This window comes from Camelus ferus, chromosome 22 (genome assembly GCF_009834535.1).
Source record: "Camelus ferus isolate YT-003-E chromosome 22, BCGSAC_Cfer_1.0, whole genome shotgun sequence".
Taxonomy (NCBI): Eukaryota; Metazoa; Chordata; class Mammalia; order Artiodactyla; family Camelidae; genus Camelus; species Camelus ferus.
Window position 1 is genome coordinate 24,077,978 of NC_045717.1, and position 16,432 is coordinate 24,094,409.

Sequence of the window (16,432 nt, forward strand, 5' to 3'; positions counted from 1 at the left end):
AGTTTCAGAAACCCTCCACCCAGATAATCACAAGTTGACTTCAGACTTTCTACACTCAGTCCTTCAGGGTTTCAAAAAGCAAACGGCAAAGATGACAGGGGCTGCCCACTGCTTTTGCAAGAGTGGCGAGAAAAGGCTGACCAGTGAGTTGACAAACCCCAATGCCTCATAAGGCAGCTATTATTTGAGAATTAAGGGAATCATCAGCCCTTGCACGGCAGCAAGGAAAGCCCACAGGAATCATGTAATGAGCCCATTTTAGGGGCTTTCTCCAGCCATGGGACAGCCACACAAATGGCTGTGGAGGAAGAGGGGTGGGGCAGGTATCCTCAGACCCTAAGACAGTGCCAGCACCCACTGGGACTCAAAGGAGCTGGCGGAGTAACTACCACTGACAGAAACACATGGAAAAAGGCAGTCTTTGCATATTACGGGATCGTTGGGCTCCACTGAACAGAACCACCTTCTCACTAGTTTCATAACTCAGGAAACAGTTCCCCAGGTGCACCTGAATTATTAAAACAAAACCATCCTCCTCCAACCAAACAGATGGGACACACTAAGGTGCAGTCCAGGTCTCCCTCGCCCCCAGGGGGAAAAAATCCCCTGTAAAACCCTCCACCGTGGCCCAGTGGACCTGCACCCCCTTCCACCTGGTGTCATTGCGCCCACTGGGTGGAGACCCAGGCCCTTATAGATCTGGGGCAGGTCCCTTTCAGAATGAATCTGTCCCCTAGCTCCCACGAGGTCCGATGGGACAGTCCCAGGGGGCTCTGCGGGAGCAACTCCACGATTTATTTCTACAGAGAAGGGGGGTTTCGAGATGGCGATCAGATGGAGGGGAAGGTACGGGGGTACGCGTCTGGAGGCTGAGATGTGCATAGCAACTGGATACATTTTTTAAAATAAAAAATCCAGACTGCATGATTATTTTAGGGGGACTCAGGGAAATTGGGGGAGAGTTTGGAAGCCGAGACGGCCAGGCAGGTTGACTGGAGCAGGGGGGATGCAATGATGGACATTTCGGGGGACACCACTGGGAAGCGCCCCGTTAACCCCACCGGTGCCCAAAGGGCCGAAAATGCAGGCGGGTTTCATCCAGGGCCTGGCAGCTCTCTCTCTATTATTTTTTTTAATTATTAGGATTGTTATGAACAGTAGAAGAGGAGGGCCCCGCCAGGCAGGGCCAGCCGGGCCGGGCCACCCACGCTGTCATCTTTTGTGCGGGGCCGGCGGGGACGCCCCGACCCAGCCCCCGCGCGCCCCTGGCCCGGGCAGGCCGCCCCCGCCTCCCGCCCCCGGCCCCGCCATTGTCCGGCCGCGCCGCCCCCGCCCGAGGCCCGGCGGGAGCCCGGGGCCGGGCGGTTAACGCCCCCAACCGCCTCGCGGGCCGGGACAAAGCGCTGCGGCCGCGGCCCGAGCAGGCCGCGCCAGAGGCCTGGGCCTCGAGTCCCGGGCGCCCGCCGCCCGAAGCCCCGGGTGCGGCGCGGGGGCGGCGGCGGCGGCGGCGGCAGCGGCGGCGGGGCCCGCGCTCGGACGCGGCAGCCGTCTCCCCGCGGGCTCACCTGAGGCGGCGCGCGCGGCCCGGTCCGAAGCAGCGGCGCGCGCTCTCGCGCCCTCGGCGTCGCACCCCGAGGCCCCGCTCGGGCCGGGCCCCGCTCGGTCGCTGGCGGCCGAGCCCTCCTCGAGCGCCCCGGGCGGGGCTTATAAGGCTGCGCGCCAGCCCCACCCCGGCTGCCATTGGCCCCCGAGCCCACGCCCGTGCACCCATTGGCTGCCGCTGACAGCTCCGCCCCTCCCCTCCGCCAGCCCCATCAACACCGCACGGCCCGCCCCCCGCGCTCCTCGATTGGGCGGGCGCAGGGGACGGCCTCGCCTCGCCATTGGCCGGCCGGCCGGGACACGCCGGTACCCACCCACGTGCCCGGTGACCGGCTCAGTTCTCATTGCAGGCTGCGCACGCCAGCCAAGAGGCCTCACCAACCCGACGGCGCTGGGTCTCGGATTGACAAGGGCGCCTCGGGGACCGCCCAACGACCGCACGGGGGCAAGAGACTATTGGCTCACGGGGTCAGCCCCAGGAGTGGACTGGCTGGGGCGGGTGCCAATCACGGCCCGGGCCCCGCCCCGGTTATCAGGCGGCTTCTGAGTACGTGAGACCCAGCACAACTTCAGCATCGCGCCGGGGAGGAGCGAAGAAGGGGTTCGAGACCCAGAGCCGGAATTGGGGCGCAGCGTTCTCCAATTTGCGAAGTCCAGTGTTAGGAAATAGGTTTCCAACGCAACTTAATTTGCAAATGAGGAGGACTGAGAACTGAAGAAATTAAAATCAAGCACACTGGAATTTGACACAACATTGTAAAATGATTATAAATCAATAAAAAATGTTAAAAAAAAAAAAAAAAGAAATTAAAATCAAGCAGCAAGCATCCCTGCCTCCCCTCCGACCCCCAAAAAACAAGTTCATTTCCATCACAATCGACAAAACTTTGCAAAGGCATAAGTTCTTTCGGATAAAGTTAGGTGACCTCCGAGTTCCGTAAAACGTAAGGGAGGCGAGGAGTTGGTGCCTCCTGACATAGGTTCGAAGCTCAGCTGGGCCCACACGCCTCACTGTGGTTGGCCTCCAGGAAAGTAACCTCGCTGGGCCTCAGTTTCCCCGTGAAATGAATTTGACGATGATACAACCCCTCATTGTCTGCCCCTCTCCTGGAAAGTTTGCAGGAATCAAGTGGGAGGAGGTCCATAAAGCGTTTGCCCCTGTGACTTCTCCAAGTGAGCATTTAATTAAGGTTTACCATTATCAACAACAAGATTATTAATTGCCCGCCACACTGCACTTCAGGCAGTAGGGTGGGCACACACCCAATTCGAGGGCAAGTGTGTAAATCGGGCCATTGGACGTTTTCTAACGACGTGGTAAGTGTATCTACACTGTACATGTGCTGTTCCTGGAGGTTACCTGCAGGAGAAAGTCTCCGGAGCTGCTGTACACAATTGTGTCCAATATTTTGCTCTGAATATCCATGGATAGATTAGATTAGTAGCTTGTAGCAGCGGGATACTCTAGAATACTTTTAACTATGTAGCAATTACAAAGGAGGTGGATCTACATGTACTGTTATGGAATGATCCCCTACAAGTCACGTGGAGAACTCCAGAATGCTCCAGAATTCTGAACAATATGTATGGAACTGAACACACAGCACCAGATGTGGTGTGGTTTCTAAGAGCTCGCACCTGTGGCAATCCCCAAACGGAGAAAGCTAAATCTCTGAGGTGATGGGGGAGAGATCCACGTTGGTAAAAAGGGTAGTTGGTAAAGACTTGAATTTGTTCTAGGCTGTTTTACATCCTCATGGGCCATATTCAGATAGTCCTCGTGCAATTAAAATTTAACTTAAAAAATAGGAAACAGCATCTGCTCCCAAGGAACTCCCTGACCAGTGGGAAAGACAAAATGTAATCTGGGAGCAGGAATGCAGCGTTAGGAGTGCAATCATGAAGGATCTTCCCACCCCGAGCCTTTTTTTCCTACTCCCTAGTTTACCCTGTAAAACAGTGAATTCCAGGTATTTGGATTTCACAGACTATGGGGGGGGGGATTTTTTTAACTGGGGGACCTAAATAGGTTGTCAGCTTTCCAAGTTTGCTTAGTGGGGGACTTTTTTAAATGCTGGCTGTAAGAAACTTAACAATTGTAGAATCCAGACGGTAAGGATATATAAGGGTTCACCATACAGTTCTTTCAACGTTTCTGTTTGAAAATCTTCATAATAAAATGTCAGAAAACAAAACTAGGGGGAGGGCCTGGTACAGTGTGTGCCTAGCACGCACAGAAGAGGTCCAGGGTTCAGTCCCCAATACCTCCATTAAAAATCAATCAATCAACCTGATTACCTCCCCCCAGCAAAATAAGAAAATGAAAATTTTAAAGAGGGGAAAAAAAAGGAGAGAAAAATTATAATCACTGTCATTTAATTAAAAGGTGTCCTATGCAAAGCAGGAAGGACACACTCTCAGAACTTTCACATGGACAAATTCTCTTGGGAAAAACTCCCTTAATCGTCCTAGTTTTCAAGTCTCTGCAGACAGGTGCAGACTTCACAAAGGGCTGGGGCTGGGAATCACCGGCATCTCTCCCTAAATAAGGCCAGGAGGACCTCTGGCACTGGCCTTCAGATGACCCAAGGCCGGCTCATTTCTAACTGGCCTTCACCTTCCCGGGATGGGCAAGGTGTGGAGCTGAGAAACGTCCCCTGCTTGACAAAAACTTCCCTCCAGCTCCCGCTGATGGGCTAGTCTGATGCATAAGAGAGTAAGGGAGGGAAAAGTACCTAAAAATAAAATTTTTAGAAATATATTTGGGAGAAGGATTCTAATATTCCATCTCACGCCAAGCATACATGGCTAGATACACAAGTGCAATATATTCACTTTTATGAGCACAGACATGTAAATATACGTATACCGGCCCGCAGCTCAGGTGGTTGTTTACCAAGATGGTAGACAAAGCAACTACCCCATAAATGAACTGAAGAAAAACAGGCCCAGGACAGTAAAGACACCACTATCCTAATGTTCTTTAAATTTGCATATGAAGTAAACATATGGAAAAGTGTACATAAATGTAGATTTACCCTGGCTTTGGCATGTCCTCAAGTTAAGCCACTGGGTGTGTCTAATGCCTCAGTTTCTCAACTGCAAATGGCTGAGTCAAAACTCTATCACAGTAAAGAAGTTGTGAGATATGTATTACTCAGCCAGAAAAAAAGAATAAAATAATGGCATTTGCTGCAACATGGATGGGCCTGGAGATCGTCATTCTAAGTGAAGCCAGAACGAGAAAAAAAGATACCATATGATATCACTTAGATGTTTAATCTAAAAAGACACAAAGGAACTTACTTACAAGATAGAAAGACTCATATACAAAACAAACTTACAGTTACCAGGGTGGGAAGGGATAAATTGGGAGTTTGAAATTTGCAGATATACTAACTACTGTATATAAAATAAACAACAAAAATCTACTGTACAGCACAAAGAACTATATTAAGTATCTTGTAGTAACCTATAATGAAAAATGTGAAAAGGAATATATGAATGTGTATGACTGAAACATGATACTACATACCAGAAATTGACACACTATAAACTGATTATACACAATAAATAAAAATAAATAAAACCTCTATCACAGGGTTGTTCTGAGGTTGAATACTGCAGTATCAACACACATGTACAAATAAAGCCTGAAAATGTTGCTCCTCTGGGGGACAGGATTATATGTTTTGGCTTTTTCTTTCCAGCCTCCAGATGTTCTAAAGGGATTATGGGTCCATTTTATAACATGGGGTGGAGGGAGAGGAGGAAAAAAGTTTTATGTTAAAAAAAAATCAACCAGGTAGGTTTGAAAAGGTAGTCCATCCACCCTGTGGAATATTACTCAGCCAAGAAAAGGAGTGAAGAACTGACACTCCCTACAACATGGATGAACCTTGAAAGCTTCATGATCAGTTAGAGAACCAGACACAAAAGACCATGTGCTATATGAATTTATTTATATGAAACGGCTAGGAACAGGCAAATCCAGAGACAGAAAGTGGATGAATGGCTGCCAGGGGCTGAAGGAGAGGTGAGAAGTGACTACTAATGGGGACCAGGCTTATTTTGGAGATGATTAAATTCTGGAACTAGATAATTGATGATTGCACAACTGTGTTAATGTAGTAAAAACCACTGAACTGTACACCTTTTCATGTATCTTTTATATAATTTCCATCTCTTTTTGATGGAGGTATTGGAGATTGAACCCAGCACTTTGTGCATGCTAAACACTCACTCCACCCCTGAGCTATATACCCTCCCGTCCCGAACTGTATACTTTAAATGGGTGTCATAGCATGTGCAATGTATCTCAATAAGTGTTATTAAAAAAGCTACCAAGTCTACCAGGAAATTAATATAGTTACATTGTGATTATTTCTGCATAACAGGGTCACATACACATATTTTTCTGGGTTTGGCTAATGTTTAACAATGACATCACTCTTAACTTTTATGTGAAAAGTTAAACTCCACTATCTCAACAATGAAGACCCCTCATGTGTCCTGCCCCTGCGTAGGGCCCGCCTGGGGACATTTATGGAGATTGCTCCTCATAGCTGGGCATCTATGCAATTATCCCCATTTTTATTCCATGTTCAAACTCAGTATTTTTTTTTTGAGGTATAGTTTGTCTATTGTACAATTCCCCCGAAGTGTACAATCACCAACCACCACCAAATTTCAAACGTTTTCATCGCCCCCAAAAGGAACCCTGCACCCTTTAGCTCACTTCCCTCCCCCTCCCCAGTCCTAAGCATTACTGATCTTTGTCCCTAGAGATACCTGTGTGTGGCATTTCATGAGGTCACATAATATATGATCCTTTGTGACTGCCCTCTTCCCCTTAGCATAATGTTTTCAAGGATACACCTGACACATCTGAAGGTCCAAAACACACTGAACTTTGTTGTTTATTAAATCAGATCTGCCCACATCATTACCTAACCATCAATAAAAGGAACCAGTAACCAGGGGTAAAGAATTGCATTTGCAGAATTCAGCATGATTACCTTCCCTGGAGTTGATTTTCCAACTTGCCTCATCCTTGGCCTCTGACTGCTACTGGAAATAGCATTTCAGGTCATCAGTCCCCATACCCCCATGTACCCCCATCTCCACCCCCCTGCAGAGAGCCCCCCAGGGTCAAGCAGCTCCCTGGATGATGAGACAGGCTGCTGGTGCCCACTGGTGGCAGAGCCGGTCTCCCGGTGGGGGACCACCACAGCCTGACTTTTTTCAAATGTTAATGGGGACAGTGCCGCCCACCTTGGTGACAGTGACCTCTGGTTCCAAGCTGGAAGGTCCGGTTCGGCCCCTCTGCTGTAGGTCGCTGACCCTGGGAAAGGACAAAGGTTAGACCCCCCGCATGTCACTGTGACCTCTTGGGCCTCAGTTTTCTCATCTGCAAACCGGGGATGATGCTACCTGCCTAGCCTGTTTCCTACAGTTTTTGTGAAGAGAAAATGAATGAATAGCTGTAGAAACGGCCAGTAGCAGCAGCAGCCTACTAGTAGTAATACAGTAGGTTACAGAGCGATTTGCAAATAGAAGACACAACCAAATCCATCTGTAAAAGGCATTTATTCTGAGAATCTAAAATCTGGACAGAAAATATTGAACTTCTTAGAAAAAGCCTACACAGGATTTTGCGGTTTCTTCCTAATACATTAACAACCTAAGAACGAGGGGAAAGAGACACCTTTAAAACAGTATTGTTCCTGTCTGCCTGCAGTTGTGTGATTTAAAATATCCCTGTTCTGTTGAGGTATAAGCTGCAAACTTTGGTAAAGTTAAGAAAATTAACAAATTCCAAAAAATACAAAACTCCCCCCCTCAAAAATACAACCAAACCCTAAGTTATTAGATTTCTTGGTACATATACAGTAACTACAAAAAAAATTCATTTCAAAAAAGTGTTTATTAAAAAAAAAAAGTCCCTCTTGTAATTCCCAATTGGTGGGTTGAAAATTCAATTTCAAGGATCGACAAAACTCAGACGGTCCCCACTCACACCCCCGGGGCCCCCAGGGAGGCGCTGGCGGACCACAGTTTTAGAATCTGGTTGGCATTGTCGACGATTCAGTGCTAAGAAAAAGAGCCCCGCGTCTGAAAAGTAAGGAGGAACCAAAGGCACTTGAATGTGGCCCCATGCGTTTGCTTCCGTGGCGTCCAGATGGAGGAGCAGAGAGTCTAGTGGAGGTAGCTTCGGTGTGGCCCCGACTCTCAGCCCGGGCGGCCGGGGGCCTGTGCGCTCGGTAGGGACCGGGACGCAGGAGCAGAGCACCGGGGGATGGCTTGGAGGGGAGTTCCAACTGGGTCCCGACTGGCCTTCTCTGCTTTTCCAGTTTCCTGGCGGGGCCACACCACCCCCAGGGCCACCGCCAGATACCACCTTGCTGGGTTCTAGGCGACGAAATTTCACCTTCGGGGCCAAACCCACCAACCTTGGGAAGATTGTTCTAGGCAGCAGCGGGGCAGGAACGTCTAAGACCTTGACGCTGGCAACTTCAGCAGCCTTCACGCCAAGTCGTTTCTAATTCCATCCTCAGAAGAAAAAAATGTGAGTTCTTTGTTTTCCTTTTTGGCTGATAAAATTGCAGGCTTTGTACTTTTTATAAAACCAAGATAAAAACACTGAGAAGTCCAAGTTTCTTCCTTTGAGGCATAATACAAATTCCTGAAAATTTATAGATTAAAACAAAACAAAACAAAACAAAACCGGGAAGACGAGGCTTTTTAGGGAGTGGAAGAAAAACTACATGTTTAAGTTAAGCCCACTAAAAACAAAACGGGGGCCAAAGACCCCTCTGATACATTTTTTTAAAAACGCCCGGCGAGAAGTGCTTGAGCATCACCGTCCGTTGCCGTAGCCCGGGAAGAGCGCGTTGAGGGCCGCCTGCAGCGGCTGGTTCACCTGCATGGCATAGCTCCGGCCCAGGTCATAGCGGCAGGCCGGGCAGCTGAACACCTGGGCCTTGAAGGATCTGTCCAGGCAATCCTGCAGAAAGCGGGCCGGTGGTAAGCGCTCCTGCCCCACACTGCCCCCAGGACGGAGTCGGGCGTGATGCCTGACTGCTCACGGGGTCCAGAGGTCCCTTCTGACCCTCAGTCTTCCTTTTGACCACTCGCTGCCCATCCCCAGCCCAGCTGCCCCGTCTGATCCTGGCCGCTAGGCGTCCACACTTGCAGGTCACAACACCCGACAGGTCTGTCCCCTGGCTCTTGTCACTCATGCTTTGGCTCAAGTTCCCTGCTCAGAGGACCCTTCCCCGGCACCCCTGGAATATCAGATGGCCCCGCCGCAGCCACTCCTCTCACTGCACCCTGTCTGCCTTCTGGAATCACCCTGTGGACTAAGGTACTTGTGTGTGATAGGCCAGGTGTGCCCTGCGATCAGGGGCTGTCTAGCTGGCTCTCCCGGCACCAAGCTTAGATGCTCTGTACAGATGTGTCCATGACAAGATGGGGGAAAGGCAGGAGGGAGTTCTGATGCTGAGCTAGATTCTGGGTTCAAACCTGGTTCTCAACTGAGTAATGCCGGGGGAAGAGAGCCAGGTGGAGACAGAGCTTCAAAGCTTCAAGGTGGACGGCCCAGGAGAGCCGACTCCCCAGCCAGAGCAGCAGGGAAGACGCCAGCCACACGGCCGGAAACAACGCACACAGGTCGCGGGCACCTGCACACGTGAGCACATCTGAAAGACGGCGCCAGGAGACCTGCGAGAGACAACGCCAAGTCGGCGAACACCTGCTGATGCCACAGCACGTTGCCACCGCCGCCACTGGGCTGCAGCTTCTATTTCCTGTTTTTAAAAACTCCTGCATTCTTTTTCCAATATAAAGTCTATAGCTTGATTCCAGAGACAAAAGGTAGTTCTCTCTGCACAACACACCAAGATTCAGGTTCCAAATCAGGCTCTGGACAGCTGCCTGATTGACAATGGGCAAAAGGTGGGAGGAAACGCCCCAAGAGGCCACCCACAGATGACGGGTAAGCACAGTGGGGTCCACCCACAGGCTGCAAGGTGACTGAGCCTTCCAAAGGAAGGGGATTCCGATACACGCTACAACGCAGATGAACCCTGAACATGACACTCAGGGAGAGAAGTCAGACACAGAAGGACAAATACTGTCTGAGTCCACTCACAGGAGGTCCCTGCAGGAGTCAAATCCACAGACAGGAAGTAGACGGTGGGGCCGGGGCTGGGGGAGGGGATGGGGAGTCAGTGTTTCATGGGGACAGAGTTTCAGTTTGGGAACATGGAAGTTCTAAGTTCTGGAGATGGTGGTGGGGATGGTTGCACAGCAGTGTGAATGTGCTTAATGCCCCTGAGCTGCATTTTTACAAACAGAACAGTAAACCGTATGCTGTGGATCTTACCACAATAAAAATACTCTCACAGAGTAAAAACAAGATCGAGTGCTGGGACATCAGGGTGGAGGGCCAAAGCCGTTTCCCCACAGCCCGACACTGAGCCTGTCGGAGCGGGCACAGCAGGCGTGAGGACAGGCGGCACAGACGCGCTCGTGCCAGTGGCCTCTCCCTCCAGCACAGCATCAGCGCCCCAGCGACAGGTACGAGTGGCTCCCTGGGCCACCTGGCCCACATCCAGAGCCCGCGGGCCTGACTTCCTGTGCGCCCCGCAGCTCTGCTTCCACCAGCCTGGGGTGCCTCAGCAGTCGCCTGGAGCCAGACACCGGCCAGAAAGGTGCCGTGATGCCCCCTTCCACTGGGGCCACAGGGCTTAGCATGGCTATGTGGCTTCCCAAGGTCTCAAGGCCAGAAAGGGCAGAGGGGAAGTTAAACCCAGACCGCTGACATGCCCTCACCCCGCTCCGCCATGTCTGGGCCCCCCCTCGGACCCCACACAGCCTCAGGCATGCAGGGGCATCTCTCCCAGACACACAGGCCTCGGTCAGACCACATGGCACTAGAGTGAAGGGCCTGACCGTGGCCACCCAGGTCTTCATGTTCTCTGGTCTGACAACTGGCCTGACATCCTGGACTGAGACAGCCCCAAGGAGAGAACAGCTCAGAGACCCAGGGTGACTGGGAGGCAGGCACAGTCCCTTCTAAATGGCCTGCCTGCCTACCCGTAAGTTCCTACTGACCGACTCTGGCCAGAAGACCAGAAAGAAATCACGCACCCAGACGCGCTTCCCAACTGGAGGGACCCCCGGGACCAAGTATGTGGGGCCAAGGACGCTCGCTGCTCAGAACCTCAGCGTCCAGGGCACCCCCACAACAGAATGATCCGGCCCCCATCGGCACCACTCAGGGGCAGACCTCATCTGGCCCAGTCTGAGACCCTCCCAATCCCACTTTCAAAAGCATCAGATGTAATCATACTGTTCCAGCTCCATCACCCAAGGTGCCCACCCATCCAGGCTTCTGCACATGCCATTCTGCCTGCCTGGTAGGCTGCCCCAAGGCCCCCCTCAGGGAGCAGGTTAATTGCCACCTCCACCAGGAAGCCCACCTCCCTGCTCCTCTAGGGGATAAACGCCTCACACCTCTCCAGCCCAGCCCACAGTCTGCTTCATTTATTGTGATCAGATCCCAGGTCAGGATAACAGCCATTTTCTCTCACCTGGGCTCACGCATATATAAGAGGTTGGGGCAAGCATTCCAGAGGGAAGGGAGGGCCAGCAAGCGGCCCCCAAAGAAGGCAGGCACTAGCCTGTTGAGAGCACAGCAGAGGGCTGGTGTGGCTGGAAGTTCAGGGCAGGGGCTGGGCATGAAGTTTGTGGTCGATTCCAGAGAACAGGGAGGGAGGGGAGTGGGGTTATGGGAGCCTGTGATAAAGGCTGGGAGGCAACTGTAGACGAGGCCGCCCAAAAACAGACCCTGGGCCCCTCGGAGGGCCAGGGGCAGGAGGACCCACAGCAGCGGCAGAGGCAGAGCCCCTTCCCAGGACCGCCCGCCCCACCCCCGGGCTGCGCCCCTCACCTTGCACACGTTATGCTGACATATGGTCGTGATAGGGCGGAACACCAGCTCCTGGCAGCAAATACACAGGAACGTTTCTTCCACTTTACTCAGGAATTTCTGGAACCAGAGGAGAGGGTGCGTGAGATCAGCAAAGGCTCAGTTCCCTGGAATGAACAGCCAGGCTGGAATCCCCAGATCCCCTGCTCAGCCCCCACCCAGGGCCTGAGTTTCATCCTCCCACCCCCACCCCAGGAGGCAGGAGCGGCTGTGACCCCATCTTAGGCCCTGGCGCCGGTGGAGCGCAGCCAGGGTCCAGTTTAGGACCGCGCTCTATCAGCGAGTCTCTCGGGCGCGGAGCTCAGCCCCGCAACAGTGCCGCCTGCCTGCCACTCAGTCCCCAGGGTCCAGCGCTGGATGAGACAGAGAAAGACCGCCCTTGTGGAGCGCGGGGCTCAGTGCGGAAGGTCAAAGAGCAAGCAAGCGAAAGACCAACGTCGCCGCAGCGCTGGGGGCGAGACAGCAGCGAGCCAGGGAGCGGCTGCCCCAGAAGGCAGGCGGCCAGAGGGTTCCACGGGGGAGGTGGCCCATTAACAGAACAAAAGGACGTGGGGACGAGAACCAGCCTCCCAAGACACCCTCGTCCAAACCCTGGGACCTGTGAATGCCTCACCTCATGGGGAAGGGGGAACTCTGCAAGTGGGATTCAGTTAAGGCCCCTGGGATGGGGGTGACCCTGGGCCACCTGGGGGACCCAGTGTCCTCACAGAGTCCTTATCAGAGGGAGGCAGGAGGTCAGAGTCAGAGATGGGAGATGAGATGCTGCGCTGCTGGCGGTGAGGATGGAGGGAGGGGCCGCGAGCCAGGGATAGGGCGCCTCTAGAAGCTGGAAAAGGCAGGACCTGATTCTCCCCGAAGACTCAGGAGGGACCAGCCCTGCTCACACCTGGATTTTAGCCCCTAAAGGCTCACTTGTTAGGGCAGCCACGGTGATTTCATGCAGGAGGAAGACTGAGCCCGGAGGGCTGTGGGGGAAGGTACTCGAGGCAGAGATACACATAAGGGCAGAAGCCCTGCAATGGGGTGATCAGGAGGTAAAGTCCAGAAGGACTTTAGCAGTGACAGACACCTTGTCCACAGCTCATACAGTTTGGGTTTGACCTTGACAGTGAGCCCAGGAGAGCTGGTCCCCACCAGGCAGGGGCAGCGGCCAGAGAACACCAAGCCACTCACCTGCAGGGACCCATCAACGTCACTCACCCCACTAAGGCAGGAGTGTTGAAAAAGACACCCCTGGTTTGGCAGTTCCTCAAAGATTTGAACCCAGAATGACCCTGTGACCCAGCAATCCCAGTTCTGGGTTGATACCCAAGAGAACTGAAAGTGGGGTCACAAAGAGATAACTGCACCCCTGTGTTCAGAGCAGCACCATTCATAGCAGCCAAAGGGTGGAAGCAACCCAAGTGTCCACTGACAGATGACAAATGAACAAACGTCGTCCATCCACGTGGTGGAGTATCGCTAAGCTTTAAAAAAGAAGGAGATTCTGACACCTGCTACAACATGCACATACTCTGAGGACATGGCGTTCAGTGAAATAAGCCAGTCACAGAAGGGCAAATACTGTGTGATCCCACTCACAGGAGGTCCCTAGAGGAATCAGACTCGAAAAGAGAAAAGTAGATGGTGGAGGCGGGGACGGAGTTTCAGTTTGGGAAGATGGAATGCTCTGGGGACAGATGGCACAGAACAGTGCACACGTGCTTCGTGCCCTGAGCTGCGCACTCTGAGCGCAGAGGGTCAGGTCTGTCACCCCAGAAAGGAGGTGGCCCGGTGGGGCGGGGGCTCACCGGCCCGTCCTTGAGCGACTTCAGGATCTCGGTCCACAGCTTCGTGTTGCTCTTGTCCTCCTTGATGAGGCTGCTCTGCTGGCTGGTGAGGCTGTAGGGCTCCACCCTGGTCTTCTTGGGCGTCTCTCGCAAGGACCCGCTGCTGGCCCGGCTGCCTCCTGGGAAGAGCGGAGCGGGTAAGGGTGGGGGTGGGGGTCCCGGCGAGGACGGCCCCCCAGCTCGAGGAGACACCCACCGGCTGACTTGCTCTTCCGCTTGCCCTTCCTGGGGGACGTGAAGCCTTCCTCCTCCTCCTCCACCTCCTCCTCCTCCTCCTCCGGGGCCGCCTTCTTGTTGTTCTCCTTTTCCTTCTGCCTCCGGGCAAGGGCCTCCAGGTAGCCTTCTGGGTACTACGGGGGAGAAGACAGGACGTCACCCTCCCCGGCCCCCGCCTGGCCCCAGAGACCTAGGCTCCGGCCTCACTCAGCCTCGGCTCAGAGCCTCCAGACTCAAAGCTGGACCCCCGCGGGAAAGCAGATGGTCAGCCTGCCCGGCATGAGATGACACACATCGGATGCTCCGTGTCAGAGCCAGCAAGTAAGATGCTCTTATTGTCTTTTCTATTTCTGGGAGAAGTAGGCAAACTTCTCCAGCCAGAGGCCAGGCACTAAAAATTTCGGGCTCTGTGGGGACAAAAGCAGGCCCAGCCCCTGTGGGAATGAGTGGCCATGGCTGGGCCCCCAGAAAACTTCACTGACCAACAACTGGCCCCAGGCCTTGGCTCGCCAACCAGATTTTGATGGATCCTGGGCTCCTCAACATCCCAACAGGCATGACCTGATTAGAACCCCATTTCCAAGGCACCTACAATCCCATCTAACTCTCCAGTGTTTCTCCTCAGGAAACCTTCAAGCTTTTCTACCAACACTAACTTGCAATGAAGACTTAAGTCCTAAATAAAAACCCTTTTCCCACCAAACACTGACAGTCCCCACGACCCGTGGCTGGTTCTCTCCCCAGTTCCTCGGCTTCTGAAATTCCTTGTAGGACCAACAATGGGTTCGAAAGACAACTGGCTGTGGCCCTCCCCAGGGGGTAGGTGCGATGTGACTCTCAACAGCAATTAAGATTCCTTAAATAGTCCCACCACGACTTATCACTATAGAGCAGCTCACCAAAATGAACAGCAAACACCATAATTATGGTGCAAAAGAGCCGCACTCCGCATGCACTGGGGGAACTCTGGGAGATGGAGGATTCCGTAGCTCTCGGCAGTGAGTGACTGCCCCGGGAGATCCTGCCACCTTATGTTCACTTTTAGACCTCCCTGTAGTCTATATCTAGACCAGTTTTATTGGTTTGTTTCTGCTGTTTTTGGAGCGGGAGGGGTGAGGAGCAGAGAGGGGAGAGAGACGGGAGAGAAAGGGAGGGGGACTGGCCGAGAGAGGACAGTGGACTCCAGATTTCAGATAAGCTCCTCTAACGCGGCTCTGATAAGAAAGTGGCTCTCAGCTCTAAAACCACAGATGCAAAGATGAGCTGCCACTCCCTGGTATTCACTGACTAAAAATGTGGATGGTACGGCCAGCAAGGTGCCACCTGCCCGGAGCCTGGAAATTTTTCAAGACAGGAAAACCCCAAGCAGGTGTCGAGAAGGCAGGCCCAGGGCTGGCTCCAGCCACGATCTGCTGGCTGGGCCGGGGGAGCCGCGCGGCCGGCAAGGACGCACCTGCATGGTCAGCCCCAGCTTCTTGATCCGGTCCTTGCCCTCCTTGGTCCAGGGTCCAGGCTCGACATCATCCCTGCGCAGGAGGAAGCGCCACACCAGGAAGCCGGACTTCCCCTTCTCGGGCCAGTACCGCACCACCTGCAGGAGTGTGGCCAACAGTGACCTGGGGATCTGGGGGCCTGGGGGGTGGGCGGGCGAGGGGGGATGGGGGCTGCTAACCTTGTAGATGCCGTCGTACCGGTTGCCCTCGGCTGGGGCGTACTTGCTGTGCTTGCGGCCCTTGACGTTGCGCACCACCCGGACCGGCTTCCCCGCCCTCCAGTCCTTGGCCTCGGCCCCTTTGCGGTCGTTGATGGGAGCACTGCAGTTCAGAGCCAGCGCCCTGCAGGGAGAGCCAGGCCCAGCACTGTGGGTGGGACTGCATCCCCGCGACACAGGGCTGAGTCTCCGCCTCTAGACCCCATGACTGGGACCTTCTTTGGGAAGAGGGTGCTTGCGGATGGAGTCAGATTCAGAGGCAGTCACGGTGGATTAGGGGGGCTCTAAATCCAATGACTGCTGTCCTTCTAAGAAAAGGGAAACTGAGACGGACACGGGGGCAGGGCCCGAGAAGGTGCCAGCACAGAGGCTGGAGTGTTGCATCTACAAGCCAAGGGACATCCAGGAAGGGCCCACCCCTAGAGGTTTCAGACAGAGCATGGCCCTGCGACACCCTGATTTCAGACTCTGGGCCTCCAGACTTAGGCAAGAATAAATTCCTGTTGCTTTAAACCACCCCAGTTTGTGGTATTTTGTTACTGGAGCCACAGGACACTAACAAGACGTGGGGAAAATGCCATCAGGGAAAATGAGGAGCAGGGAGGGTGTAGCTCAGTGGTAGAACACGTGCTTAGCATGCATGAGGTCCTGGGTTCAACCCCAGTGCCTCCTTTAAAAATAAATAAACCTATTACACTCCCCTTATATAAAAAAAAAAAACCCAAACAACAAAAAAACCCTGAGGAGGCGCACAAACATGGGCTGGGCCGGCAGGTCTGTCTCGACAAAGGGCACAGAGGCCTGGGTCAAGTGGACCAGAGGTCAGCTCAGTGTCTGATGCAATGAGGCCGTCTCACCGGGCGAGCAGGAGGAGCGGCAGCTACGCAGCTGTCCTCCTGCGCGGACAGCGCTTGTTAAAAACCAGATTTCTTAAGAGTCTCATGTCCAGATTTTAGAACATGATGTTAGCTTCCAAGCAGTTCCTCACACCATTAGATCTCCAAAAATGGGATTTTTTTTTTAATAGCCACTGAAATTTAAATATTCCACTAGACAAAAGTACAAAAACAAACCCTTCCA

At 53.2% G+C, this 16,432-nt stretch overlaps 2 protein-coding genes across 4 annotated transcripts in view; both read right to left on the reverse strand.

Moving 5' to 3' along the window:
• The window catches only part of KDM4B (lysine demethylase 4B), a 122,415-nt gene extending 120,709 nt beyond the window's left edge, over positions 1 to 1,706 (reverse strand). Inside the window, exon 1 of one of the 2 annotated variants that reach the window (XM_032465847.1) lies at positions 1,566 to 1,706. The gene's annotated coding sequence lies outside the window, so the exon portion shown is untranslated. The remainder of the gene's footprint in view (positions 1 to 1,565) is intronic. The other variant, XM_032465846.1, reaches the window with a different exon arrangement.
• Positions 1,707 to 7,174: 5,468 nt separating this feature from the next.
• Positions 7,175 to 16,432, reverse strand: part of UHRF1 (ubiquitin like with PHD and ring finger domains 1) — a 30,263-nt gene continuing 21,005 nt past the window's right edge. For both annotated transcript variants that reach the window (XM_032465851.1, XM_032465852.1), the window contains exons 12-17: positions 15,314 to 15,476; positions 15,095 to 15,232; positions 13,622 to 13,775; positions 13,387 to 13,544; positions 11,558 to 11,656; positions 7,175 to 8,608 (exon numbers count right to left, since the gene is read on the reverse strand). In XM_032465851.1, the coding sequence (XP_032321742.1) occupies positions 8,462 to 8,608; positions 11,558 to 11,656; positions 13,387 to 13,544; positions 13,622 to 13,775; positions 15,095 to 15,232; positions 15,314 to 15,476 (859 nt within the window). In that variant the 3' untranslated portion in view covers positions 7,175 to 8,461. The remainder of the gene's footprint in view (positions 8,609 to 11,557; positions 11,657 to 13,386; positions 13,545 to 13,621; positions 13,776 to 15,094; positions 15,233 to 15,313; positions 15,477 to 16,432) is intronic.